Consider the following 14,319-nt stretch of genomic DNA (forward strand, 5'->3'; position numbering starts at 1 on the left):
ATTGTGTGCTGGAGGGGTAGACCGCTGTGCCTGACCTCATGGTCAGGCCATGTGCCCATGACTATGTCGGCTCCCAGCCTGTGCTGTGCATGATATGTCCTTCATGTCTTCAAGTGTGCCATAGTGTTGTCATTAGCAAGACTGTTAGCGCTCTAGTTGTTCTCTAGAACACTCTGGGAGGCTGCGGTAGAACACATTGGAATCAGCTGACAGATGCTGCTGCTGGGCTTACATGTTTTAATGAGAAAGACAGACTTTATTCTCACATGGCTGAAGAACTTACTTTAGCTTCTTCCACAACCTCTATGAAACAATACATTGTGAGAAGTTGGCCTGGCATATGCTGTCCAGTATTCTAGTGGGCACCTTGCACCAGTCCAAACGACCCTTTTGATGGTAGGTTAAAGACAACCTTTATGGAAAGCTATCCTAGCGGTAGTTGTGGAGAGCAGGCTTCAGGCTAAGTCTTGGAGGAATGTAAAGCAGCTTGTTTTACCAGTCTATAATCTCGTGAATGACCAAATGAAAGGAGAACCACACCAGGTATATATATAAATACATGTATTCATTCGAAACACATCCCTCTAGTTTTTGGCTAGAGGCAAAAGTACATACAGACAACTCTAGGGGCATACCAAACCATATATCAATAAAGTGGTATAAGAACCACGACTTCGTTAGGCACAAGGCCTAGAGCCTGTAGAAGTGCTGGGGCCACAAAGAACCACCCAAGGTAGTGACACAGGGGACCCACAGGGAGCCCGTGCAGTGTCTAAACACGGCTGCAGGTTACCATTAACATCTATGGGGAAAGTCGCAGTTGGAAATTTAAAGAAAAGGGACACTTCTAGGAGGACTTTGAGCAAACCCATTTCGACTTATTGGGGTTCTAGGGCCACGGGAGCACCGGAGTACTTGAGTAACCTCACCCAGGGAAGCCATGTGCATGGGTGTCTTTTGGTGTCGGATTTCGTTGTCGTTTTCAATGGCGATCTGATGCAAAGTGCTGCTGCCGTCGTAGAGGAAAGTGTCTGGAGTGATCCAAGTCTGGATAGAAGGTGAGAAGAACCTGAAAGTAGAGGGAACAGAGTCTGGGTCACTAGCCAGAGACTAGGGGCACGATAGTCGAATGCCCACCGATGTCGGGTGGTTTCATGTGATGAAGTGAAACTTGACTCTTCATCCACGAGGACCAGGAGGTGTCAACGACAACCAGGATCTGGAATCTAGCTGTCCCACGAAGGATGCCGAGTGCTGCAGTGTAGTTTCCGGATGGACCTAAAAAGCCTTGGCAACAGTAACTCACGCAGGAATCAAAGAAATGCTTTGGTGTGGACCAGCAAGGTCTGAGGGACTCACCACTTGGTAGGGAGTCAGGGCGCATTTGGAGCAGCCAGGCAAGCCTAAAGAAAATCCAAATGGCCTTCGTGGGGACCCACCAGTCGACAGACCAGGGATCGCGAAGGAGCCTCGAGCGGAAATGCATGAAGCAGGCTCACGGAACACTCATGGAGTGTAGGCCCACAATCTTCGGTGCCGATGGTGCTCGGGGCTTGGGCTACAAAAAACCCAAAGCACAACTTCAGGAAAGATCGGGAAGGTAATACCCCTAGCTAATGTGCACGGTGTCCAGGAGTTCTGGTTTCACGTCACTCGCGAGAGCTGCGTGTCTCAGCTTTGCTGGGGACTCGGGTCGGCCTTCGAGAAGTCTGGAAATTCTCTTTCTGGGCTGCAAATACTTCAGAGTCCGGCGGGAGCTTTGGAGATGCCGACCAGCAAATGCTTTGTTGGTGCCTGCTGAAGATGGGGAGTCCCTTCTTGACCCCAAGGGAGATTCTTCCGTCCTCTAGTCTTTAGTAGAGCGTCGAAGTTCCAGGATTCAGTTTCAGAGTTTCGCCCAGGTGTAATCTAAAGTGCTGTTGCCAGGGGTCCCTTACTTATACCTAAGGAAGGTGTTGGACACACTCTAGGGACCCACCTATGGGAGGGTCTGGAAAGAGGGGTGGCTACACCCATTTCCTTTGTCCAATTTAGCGCTAAAGCTGGGGCTGAGTGTCCCTGCAATCGGTTTGAACTGGACTATGCACAGGGACACCAAAAGTGCCCCCAGTGCAGACATCAAAGCACTCTCAGAGTGCACCCACCCAGCCCCAATACACTAAAGCCTGTCTGAGAGGTGGTTACACCTCCCTGTGACAGGAAACCTATTGTCCAGGCCTCCCCTGCCGGAGTTTCGTCAAGCAGCAGGAGGCCAGATTCATGTCTGTGGCTGCAGCATCCATTTTGTGATGCCAGGGTTCTTTTAAACTGGTACCGGGTGTACCGTTGTGTACATGTCTCTCCCTCTAGAAGGGAGGAATTCTACCCCCGCCACTAGGGCTCGCGGGGGGGGGGAGTGTAGGATTCCAAAGTATTTGACACCAAACGTGACAGGTTTCCATGCAGCCATTCCAAAGTTGTCACTTACAGCGAGGTTATAATGCACTTAAGAGTTTATGGTCTGGGTGCATCCTGACATATTGTTTAGGAGCTCTACACAGCGAGACAGGATACATCAAGACCAATCTCCATGCCTTTTAGCAATTAAAAAATATGGGTACCCAGAGGATTGTACATTGAGGATATAAGTTACCCCAAACTATAGAGGGAAATTTATCGACAAAACGTTTGGAAGCTATCACTTGTCTAAACCACCTTATGGTGACAGAGTAATAAGGAGTTATTTATCTTCCCAGGCATATTTTAGGGTCCCCAGTACCCGACAATGGGCATGTTTGAATTAATGTTGATGTTCCTTGCGGTAATGTAAGATATCTAAGAATTAGATCAAGACAATTTAGATTAAGCAGGATATTGAACTCAAGCGGAAATAGTGAAATTCCTGTCCCTGTAGTTTTAAAGATTGAAGAAAAGAAAGTGATCCAACTATATTGGCAAACCACTGGTGTGCTAACCCTAAGGAAGGCTTCTGCCGAAACACGTTGGTGATAGTGAAGACCTGTAACCAGTGTTTCTCTCAAAATAAGTACATATACAATATGTGATAATTAAGATGTGTTACCGTTTCTGTGATATTGACACAAGTCTGGTGTGTTATAGAATATCATTTCAATATATTGTATTGGATCCATCGTGATTGATTTTGTTTATCATCTTGTTACATTTGCATCCCTTAAGCATACCATACCGTGGAACAAGTTGTGGTTTCCAGATAAATATAGGCAACGATTTAGGGTATATAAGTGTCTTTTGTATCAAAAACTATTTATTATATGTATGTATGTTTTTTATAATACTTGAAATAATCTATAAGAAAGAAAAAAAGAAGAGAAATAATAAAAAAGATAATTTTTTATATCACATTGGTTTTTTGATTGCATGATTTAAGTATGGATCCATGGTTCAACTGCTACACAGTCTAATGTTGAGCACTATGCCCGGTGCGAAATTGTTTTCCAAGTAAACTGGCTGCATCACAGAACAGCCTCAGAGAATAGATTCCGGAAGCTGCAGAGGGGCCCTGCTCATGCATGGGCATCCTTTCAAATGAAACCAGGTACCCTGCCTTCAGGATTGATAAGGCCTGCCATAGGGGTGACTGGTAGGTTTCTATGTGCAGTAATTAACTGTAGATATAGGTAACTTCTATCTTAGTAATGGGTGCATGCACCACCTTAGCCCGGCTGCAGTAGCAGTCCTGTGGTGTAATTTTGGAAGGGTTCCCAGTGGGGACATAATACATGATGCAGCCCCTGGTAGGCCTCTGGGGTACCTAAGCCCTTAGTACCTAGTGTACTACATACTAGAGACTCACAAGGGTAACCCAAGAAACAAACTGGAGTGTACCTAAAGTACATCCAATCAATTTAGAGAGGAAGCAGACAGGCTGGGACCCTGGATAGCAGGATCCCAGCCAGATTAAGTTAAAAACCATCAAAACATCAGGAAAAAAGTGGGGGCAAACATGTAGTCAGATTCCACCTTCCTACCGACATGAATCTGCCAGTTTAGAGGTGTCAGTGAATGTATGTAGCCCCAGCTATGAGTGGCCGTATGGTATGCAAAGCCGCCTTGGCTAGGACATGGTTCAGTCAAAAACATAACAAAAAAATCACAGAATATTTTGTTAAAGGAATGCTATGGTTTCCTTTGATAATATAAATATTTATTTACGGAAACCTCAGAAATTCCATTAAAATCCAAATTACAGTCTCATTTCAGATATACTGGAGAAATTGCAAAACCTAATAAACACTAAAAGTCCCCAGTAAACTTAGCAAACCATAGCTCATGCACCCTCGATGACCAGCTCACAACATCACACAGGACTTCAGACATGACATCTCTGATGATGACACTGTATGCACAAGGGCAGTGTGTAATGCAAAGTGGATAAATGAGAAGGGAGCACAAGGGAGAGCTGTGCGCCACACACCAAGACACAGAGTGCGTCCTGACATTATCTGAAAGTGATGCTGTTGAAAAGAATGAAACCCAGATATAACAGCTCCAAAATTATGAGATCACACACTTCTTTGCACATGACCTTCAGCCTAGTGCAGTGCGAACTGGCAGTGTTTGACTGGCCTTTCAGGCCCCCTAGCTACGTCAAATAGCCTGGCCTCAAACGGCCAGTGTCACAGGACTAAAACACTAGCCATTTGAAGTTGACCCATCGGGAAGTACCAGACTTTCAGGCTGCCAAAAATGCCAGTCCAAAACTGGGAACTGCAATCTGAAACTTTCAACCATGCTCTGCACCCAAACCCCATCTGAGTCTCTAGCCCAACCCTCATCCCGGAGGGGGCCTTCACTGTTCTCCCTCCCTTGAGATTCAAAGCCCCAGTGTGGGAACTCCCATTGATGGGTTGCTCTGTTCCTGTCACGGGCACTAGGTTCAACCACACAAGTGGGGCAGGCTTTTTATCAGCACAAGTGGATTAATACTGGGTGGTACAAATGTTTTGTGGAGTCCTGCCGATTACACGGCCTTGTGGGTAAGACAACCTCACAGTATTTATACTAGGCACACCACCTTGGATTCGTTGTTTGTCTACTTTTAAAGAATGTCTGTGGTTGGTAGGTTTCTATGGGTGACGGCGACCAAGACCCCAAATCCTGCCGCTGCCCCTATTGCTTATCTCTCCACGTAGCACTTTAGAGCCATTTTCTAAGGTCTCTTGGTCCACCCACAGAAGTGAAGCATTATTTTTACCAGGGGACTTTAGTGACTGCTGTGTGGTAGGAAATGTGTGTCTCCCCACAGATTTCAGAAGTGTTCCTCATGAAATATGAGAAAAATGTGTGTTTGTAGTCAACATTGGAGGTTTGCAAGGCATTGTGGGTAAGAAAATGGTGTGGAATGCATGCAGAGCACACCACCCTGGACTCTTCCAGATGTCTTATTTTCAGAACTGTCTGGGTCTGGTAGGTTTGTCCAGGTGTCAGCCTACACAAGCCCAAAAAAGTGCAGCTGTTCAGCATTGCAAGTGGGACTATAATGGGAGTTAGCCACACTCTCCTGGCCAGTTTGGAAAAACTGCACCGAAAAGAATCAAATGTCCTCTCGCCTGCCAATGGGAGGGGATGCTCTAGTCTGCAGGGGAGCAGAAAGACTGGTGAGGGTTTAAGGGCGATGTTAGGATGGGAAGGACACATCCCATTATTTTATTAAAATTATATATTGCTGCCATACAGTGGGTTTTCTGTTCACCCGGGGGGCCAGGGAGAGAGCATATATGGGGTAATTCCCCATCTGCCCACTGGGGGGGGGGGGATATTGTTGCCCCATTTACTTGGGATGGGTGAATAGCAATTCCCATGCTGGGCAGACCCCACCCCTATATTAAAAAAAATGCACTTGCCTTCTAGGGGGCTTTCTGCCCCCCTCACACAGGGGGCAAGATCGTGGGTAATTATCCCAATCTTCACCCTCAAGGGCGGCATAAAGACTGTTCTGCCATTCAGTTGGAGTGGGGCATGGCCGCATGGTAGACAGCCCCCTCCCCAATATGTTGCATTTTGTTTTTCAATTTCCTGGCATCTAGTGGGCTTTCTGCCCCTCCCCTGTGGAGCAGATCAGGGTTAATTAACCCCATATGCCCCCCAGGGAGGTAAAGAAATACTTTTACCCCATTTACTTGGGGTGGCGGTATAGCATGACCATGAGGGGTATCAACCACCCCTATCATAAAAAATAAATAAAATCACCCTGCTCCTAGTGGGCTTTCTGCAGAAAGACTATCTCTCCGGGGGGTGCAGAAAGACTATCCCTCTTGTTGGGGCATGGCTTTGCCCATGGCGGGCAGACTCTACCCCTATTATTTTTTTAACCTCTACCGCGTTTTCCCGCTGTGCGCTGGAATTTCAAAAATGCTCTGTTTATGACAAAGCCAGCTCGTCATCCGCGTAGCGCAGGTAACGCCCATGACGAGCTGGCTTTGTCATCAGCGCTGAAGGGGTTAAAACATTCCCTGGTGTCTATTAGGGTTTCAGCCCCACCGGGGGGGGGGGCAGATTGGAGGTTGTCACCCCCATCTGCCCTCCACGGGGCAGAAAGACTGTCACTATAGTTTTTTGGGGTGGGGGCATGAGTATACCCAGGTGGGCAGCCCCCACAACTATATATTTGTAAAATAATAATACAATTCCTGGTGTCTAGTGGGCTTTCTATCCCACTGGGGGGGGGGGTAGATCGGGGTAATTAATGCATCTGCCCCTCAGGGGACAGAAAGACTATTGCCCTATTAACTTGGGGTTGGGGCATGGCTAAATCCATGCTGGGTCGCCCCCACCCCTATATTAAATCCCTGGTGTCTAGTGGGCTTTCTGTCCCCCAGAGGGGCCTCTGCGGGAGGTTGGTGCCCATTTTAGCTGGGGTGGGAGCATAATGAAGCCCATGGTGGGCAGCCCCATCCCTATATTTGAAAAAAAAAGAAGTTCCCTTCAGTCTAGTGGGCTTTCTGCTCCCCAGGGGTAGATCAGAGTAATTACTCTCATCTGTCCCCCTGGGGGGACAAAAAGGCTGTTGACTCATTTGATTAGGATGGGGGCATAGTAATGACCATGCTGGGCAGTCCCAACCCTATATTAAATAAAAGAAACATTGCCTGGTTTTTAGTGGGCTTTCTGACTCTCGGGGGGATCAGGTTAATTACCCCAATCTTCCCCCCACAGGGGGCGGAAAGACTGTTGCCTCATTTAGTTGGGTTGGGGGGAATTGTCATGCTCAGGGTGGGCATCCCCCTCTACTATATTTTTAGGAAAAAAAATCCCTGGCATCTAGTGGGCATTCTGCCCCCACAGAAGCATATTGGGGGTAATTACCCGCATCTGCCCCCCCAGGGGGACAGAAAGACTGTTTCATCATTTACTTGTGGTGGGGTATAGCCATGCCTGTGCTGGGCAGCCTCCACCCCTATATTAAAAAATCTAAAACAGTTCCTGGCTTCTAGTGGGATTTCTGATCCCCTGGGGGGCTTATCGGGGTAAATAATGACACACCCTGGGCAGAAAGACTCTGTCCTGTTGGATTGGGGGCATGGCTATGCCCATGGTGGGCTGTCCCCACCACTATATTTAAAAACATTTCCTGATGTTTAGTAAGGTTTCTGTCCCCCGTGGGGCAGACTGGGGTAATCACCCCATCTGTCCCTCCAAGGGGTGCAGAAAAACTGTCACTATAGTTTTTAGGGATTTTGCATGGCCATGGCCATAATGGACAGCCCCCACCCTCTATAATTATAAAACAAAATGCCCCTGGTGTCTAGATGGTTTTTTACCCCATCCATCCTCCTTCGCACAGAGGGCAGGCAGACTCTTTCTCCTATTGGGGTGGAGGTGTGGTGTTTAGGTGCCTCCCCAATGTTGGCCATTGGCCGACACCCACATTGAACAGGTTAAAATCTCCTTTTATGCTTGCTCTCCACCTATCCCATTCCCCTAAAAACCTTTCCTCACTCAGAAACATTGCGCGTCTCAAAACCCCTAAACCCCTCACTACCCCTAAAGTTTAATGTAAGTTTAGATTTTTCCTTAAAGTTGTCTTTATTTTTAAAATGTTTCCTTTATTTTTTGATGTATTTGTATTTCTTTAAATTTGTCTTTCCTTAAAATTTGTTTTCCATGATTTTGTTTCCTCCAATGTGGTTTCTCAGTTTTCGCTTTTCCATTCATTGACATACATCTGTCCGAAAGCCATTGACTCTGACAGTTCCATAATTTCCAGTACTGACAATTACTTTGTGTTTGTGTCTAAGGTCCATTGCCAACTATAACAATCTGCTGTTGAACCATGCTGCCATCCAGTGGCGGATGGTGACATTTGAAAGTGGTGTGGCGTAAAACAATTGTCATACTGCATTGCAATGAGCAAGCGCAACAAGTGAGCCTGAAGCACCTCCTGGGGCTTCGGGGGGGTTCTCCCCCTAGAATTTTTTTTAAAAAGAGTGGGCAAACTGTGTATTTTCAAGCAAATTTGAGAAAGCAGAAAGGTGTCAGCCATTCTGAGGTGTGATCACCCCGTCCAGTCCCTGGCCCGGCCCCTCCACACCCTGCACCCCGTGGGTCCTACTAAGGTCACTCCTGTGATCTCTATTGCATTACACAAATCAAACAAGGGGATATTAAGAGTCAGATAATAACCTCTCTAATCTTGTCCCTGCAGGGTACACCCTCACACGCCTGCTCAGGAAAGGCTTTCACCATAAACGGAGGCTTCCCTGCCTAGCTTAGCATTGAAATCCTCGGCCAAAATCATGTTCAGCCCACACCTCTCTGACTGCAACTCCCCTATAGAGCGGTCAAAAAAATAAAAAAAAGGATGGCAAATTTGGAGTTGGAAAATGAAATACATGTGAAATTGTTATTATAAAAATGTATAACACACAGATTAAAGCCATCATCCCACACCAAGTGGAACGCCTGTGTTAAATCTGAATCTGTGTTTAGAGCAGTAGTGCTAGATCGCAGAGATGTTTTGAGCCATGTACCTAGCCCTGCCCGTGCGTTACCAACCAGCGAGAGAGTAGCCTCTAATGCAGTGCACGAGGGAACATCAGAAGGACACCTAAGCGCCCCAAAAAAGAGAACATACCAAGTAAAGCACTACCAGAACTTTTCAAGCACTGCACCAACATAATATTTAACCCCTCCCACGCTTATGACGGAACCGCTCCGTATTGGCTCTCGGGTGGGCTGTGCTGGTGACGGAGCGGTTCCGTCATGGCCCACTCGCCGCGCCTGCGCGGCGCGTTCCATTGAGCGGGCGGGGCCATGACGGAACCGCTCCGTCACAAGCACAGCCCACCCGAGGGCCATGACGGAGCGGTTCCGTCATAAGCGTTGGAGCGCCGCGCGGCCGCCCCACCCCCTTAGCGGTGCGGTGGAATTGCCGCTGTAGCGAAAGGGTTAATAATGCCTGAGGAGATAACGCTTAGAATGACTGTACAAACAGAACACTGAATGCACCACTTCAAAAGAACATTTAGTTGCACTGAATCAAAGCACCCACCAAGCATAGCAACAAAAGGACTGTTCAGCACTTTACCAACGGAACCTACAGCACAAACAAAACACTGAACACATTGCACAAATGCCACATTCAATCACTGCTCCATTATTTTATCCATGCATTAGTAGACCAAAGTACACCATCAGGACTTTATGCAACAATAGAACACAGCACCACAGAGCACACCACGTAAAGTGCCAAAAGAACACCCAATCCATGCGCCAGCCTGGAATTTAACGTGCCACACCAAGAGAACATTAAAGCTACACATTCAGTGCACAAAACAAATAGAGCATTTGATGTCAAGTGCCAGCCTAATGCTGAAAGGAAGGGAGGATGAGAACACCTCATGCGCTGCACTTTTGTAACATCTAAAACAATATCACAACAGCAATTTGAATGTAGAGAACATAAAACCACTGCACTGTGTAGAATCCAAAGCACTACCCCAAGACGTCGGCAGCATTGTGATTGGTGCAGAGTCGCGGGCAGCACCCAGCCTGGCACCTGTACGGAGGCCATTTTATCTATGTCGGCTGCATGCAGCCTACATAGAGAAAATGTTGAGTGCTCATGACTGCTTTGGTGGAGCAGAAAGACTGTGGAATGTTCTTCTGAGGGATGGGGGCATTGGCATGCCCAGTTTGGGCAGCCCCCGCTCCTATATACATTTAGAAAAAAATCCCTGGTGCCTAGTGTGCTTTTGGACCCCCCATCTGACTCCGAGGGGGGGGCAGAAGGACTGTGGAATTTTGCAGGGTGTTGGGGGCATTGGCATGCCCATCTCAGGCAGCCCCCACACCTAAATACAATAAGAACAATAATCCCTGGCATTTAGTGGGCAGATCGGGGGGCTACTGCCCCCATCTGCCTCCTGGGGGGGGCTGAACGACTGTGGAATATTGTGACTGCATGCCCATTTCAGGCAGCCCCCACCCCTAAGTACAATTTTAAAAAATCACTGGCATCTAGTGGGCTTTCTAAAGCCCCCATCTTCTCCCCAAGGGGGGGCCAAAAGACTGATTTTAACCAAATTATTTTGGGGGAAGCAAAGGCCCTTGCCCAAGGGGCCACTCCCCCCTCCCTGGTGTCCAGTGTGTGGATCCCTGCTTGGGGATTGCCCTCCTGGGACGCTCTCCAAGCAGGGATCCACTAGGGAGATTCTCCCCTTTCCAGTGATACCTCTCCTGACTTTCTACGTGCTCCAGGAGCTGAGATAGCCCCCTGAGCACGTAGAAAGTGAATATGAAATGAGCCTACTGGCTCATTTCAGTTTCGGTCTCTGAAATCAGGTCACTGCGGCGTGAGCGCTGATCTTCATTTCAGAGAAACCAAACACTCAGCCTCGGGAGCTGGGGAAGCTCTTTCCCAGCTCCCGAGGCTGTTGGGGGGGGGAAAAGGAAATCTCTCTGGTGCCCGCACCAAAGGTGTTTCCAGTGTCACGTGATCATGTGGCCGTCCGACGCACATGAGCACTGGTGCATTGGACAGCTCCCGGCCGTCCAATGCACCTAACACGAAAGTCGTTTATTACTTGTGGTGGACCTCAACCCATCGAAACTAATAGACCACTTTCTCACAGTCATCAACTCTTCCAGAGGACTCTAAAAGACATTTCCTTTCGAGAATCGCAGCCCACAGCAGTCTGTTGTGTGGCTGTGACCCAAATAGAGAATAAGTATCACATCTCGGGCTTTTTTACCCGCATGATCAGTATTTTAATATCCCAGCCGGGACAAAAATTAGCAAAATCGCTAAAGGTCAGTAATTTTCTCCTTATCAGTACATACTTAAGCTAACAATATAAAAAGAAAGCACTTTCAAATGTGTCTTAGAGCTGCCTTAATGATCTCTGGATGATAATAAAAGTAAACAAAGAAAGAAAAGCCATGGTAGAACATGAATACAGCTTATTTTATGTAAGATTCTGTGTAAGTGTCATGTTGCCTACATCTAAGGTCCAAAACTGGAGTTCTGGTCAATACCTAGTTTTGGTCACCAACACAGTCTGACCAGTGCCAGAGCTCTTGTTCTTTTGGCCTTCCTCACTCTGGCCTCCAGGGATGTTCTCTTCTGACCGCCTCTATTTTGTTTTCCAGAGTTCTTTATCGATGGAATGGGATCCTTACTCGTTGGATCCTGCAAGGATATCACCGTCGGCCATCAGAAAAGGAATGATCCGGTAGATCCTTCTCGAGTTGAAAACATGAAGCGATATGGAGGTTTCCGCACTAACACCGGGGAGCAAGTGACTTTCAAAAGGCAGCTACACTATTTCAAGAACAGACTGAAGTGTTACACCAAGAACTAATTCCAGCTTTGATCCCTGGTGGGTCAGCCCTTGAAATCTCATCTCCATCCATCTGGCTCATGCAAAGATTCTGTGATCTGAAAATCCCTTTATCTGGAGATCCCGTAGAGCGGGAGAGAATGCTTTCTGCTCTGCACTGGCAGCAAAGACCTTAGAAGTCCTACAATCATGAAGGACAGACTCCTTCTTTGAGTGTTTTTTATATTGCCCTAAAAGTAGTACTGCTTCGATGAGTTATCTTTAGGTCTTGTTGTAGACAAATTCTAGGACCTCCCTACCTGAAAACTCCTGCCTCTTGGAGGACTGAGGTTAAGCCTTGCTGTACAAGAATGCTGCAACTGTCTCCCAATCCAAAGGGTGCTATCGCTTTGAAGACCTTGACCAGGTTTTAATCTAGTCGGCTGTTGCGGGTATCACATTCTCTTTCATAGTACCACCTCTTAGAGGACTGATATCAAGCTCCTGTTTACGAGTGCCCTATAGGGACAGTCCAAAATGATTACACTGAATACATTCTAATACCACAGGGATTGCAACTAATCAAGTGATAAATTCCACCTACTTCAGGTTTTGGGGGAATAACTTGCGGGGATCTCTTGGAGTGGGCTTATCGAGGGGAGGTGATGGGGGGCAGATGCAGGCTTCTGCATGATTGTTTCAAGAACCTGATCCTTTCAGGCCACAAAGAAGTATTGCAGCACCTCCTGAAGTGTACCCCGCAGTGTACATTTGCAACTAGGTCTGTGTCTGGGACAGGAGTGTGCAACATGTAAAATGTTTTTAAAGTTTACAAACTTTGGAGAATATTCACAAAATGATGTACCCTTGTGCATAAAATTGGGTTTGAGGTACCTGGCTTGAATTTTTTTCTGTGATCTATTTTCTGCTCTAACACTCCCATGGGTACAAATTAAGCAAACCCACTGTTAGAAATGGGATTTCCAGTTGGCTGAGGCTTGCGCCAGAGCCAGGCAGAAACCACCACTCTAGTCAGGGCAAGGGAGTTACACGCCAAAGATAACCCCTGCTCACCCTCTAGGCAACGTGGCACGAGCAGTAAGGCTGATCCCCGGGGCAATGTAAGTTAAGTATTTGCGCACTAACCCACCAGCAACAACATCCCAGGCCCCCCACAAAAGGAACTCCACACAAGGTATATGTAAAAATAGCCTTTGTATTACAAAACACATTAGATAGTAAACACACACTTTAAAATGTGCCAGAGGCACGGGCAGAATTTACAGGGGATTATGTACATGGGACAGGGCCACCTGGACCACTGTCAGGAATAAGCACTTTTAGAACTTGCTGTTGGTAGAATTAGCACTTTGTAGAAGTAACACTTTTAGAACATAGAACATATAATAACTGGCGGCGGATACGGACCGTACCGTCCGTTCAGGTTGCGCGGGATAATGCGAGTGACCTCCTCAGTAGGCCTGAGCGGGCGGCCGGCGTGCTACAAGCGTTTGGCTGGGGCGACCAAGGTGTGAGGCTCAGAGGAGGAGGGGGGCTGGGTGCGGGTGGCCCAGCTAAGTGGACGCAGCTCAGAGGAGAGCGGCGCAGCTCAAGGCATGAGGGCGGCCAGGCACGAGCTGCCGAGGTGCAGGATGCGGGCGGCCCAGGTGGAGCAGAGCACGGCTTCACAAGGAGCGGTGCGGCTCTAGGCGGGGGCGGCCAGGCACGAGCTGCAGAGGGGAGTGAGCGAGGCACACTTCAGGCGAGGCCCCAGCGGCTGAAGATCAGACAAGTCCCAGCAATTTGTCAGGGAAGGTACAATAGAGTCCACTGGTCCTGGGACTCCGGTCAGGGGCGAGCTCAGTATCAAGCCCTTGGAGATAGTTTTAAGCACCAAATGGCAAATGTAGCACACAACCAGTGACCACTAGTAAAAGGTAAGTACCACCTACGCAACCCTAACCACCTTACGAAAATATTACGCTGGGAACCATGAACTCACTAGGTTAACTATACTAGGAAACACAACCACCTAAGCATAAAACTACATTTAGGGGTTTAGGTCAGAAGCTTTAAACATGATGCAAAAAAACACATTCAGAGGTGTAGGTAAAACACATGATGCATAAAACACATTCTGCGGTGTAAGGAAGACACATGACGCATAAAACACATTCAGCGGTGTAGGTAAAACACATGATGCATAAAACACATTCAGCGGTGTAGGAAAGCAACTTTGTCCATAATGCATAAAAACACATTCAGCGGTACCAGAACACAGGGTGCGCAAAACATACAACACACAGTACATTTCCTAGCACCCTAAGAAGCACACAACTCACAAAAAAAAGTCCAGGTTGCTCCACTGCGCCAGAACCTAAACGTAGCAGCTGCCCACTACTTGCTGGGCAGCTGGGGACAATAGCAAGGGGCCTAAACGCTTCAGCTGGCACTAAGTGCTGCACACCTGGGGAAGGCCAAGTAGGGGCGAAGCTGTGCGCCTCACTCCTGAGTCCAGAGAACACATGCTCCTAGGAAG

The 14,319-nt window shown here is 47.7% G+C and overlaps 1 protein-coding gene across 1 annotated transcript in view; it reads left to right on the forward strand.

Moving 5' to 3' along the window:
* LOC144762101 (beta-1,4 N-acetylgalactosaminyltransferase 2-like) overlaps positions 1–11,890 on the forward strand; it is a 335,968-nt gene extending 324,078 nt beyond the window's left edge. The window contains exon 10 of the mRNA XM_078647224.1: positions 11,611–11,890. Within this exon, the coding sequence (XP_078503350.1) occupies positions 11,611–11,822 (212 nt within the window). The 3' untranslated portion in view covers positions 11,823–11,890. The remainder of the gene's footprint in view (positions 1–11,610) is intronic.
* The last annotated feature ends 2,429 nt before the right edge of the window (positions 11,891–14,319 follow it).

Source organism: Lissotriton helveticus, chromosome 6 (genome assembly GCF_964261635.1).
Source record: "Lissotriton helveticus chromosome 6, aLisHel1.1, whole genome shotgun sequence".
Lineage (NCBI taxonomy): Eukaryota > Metazoa > Chordata > Amphibia > Caudata > Salamandridae > Lissotriton > Lissotriton helveticus.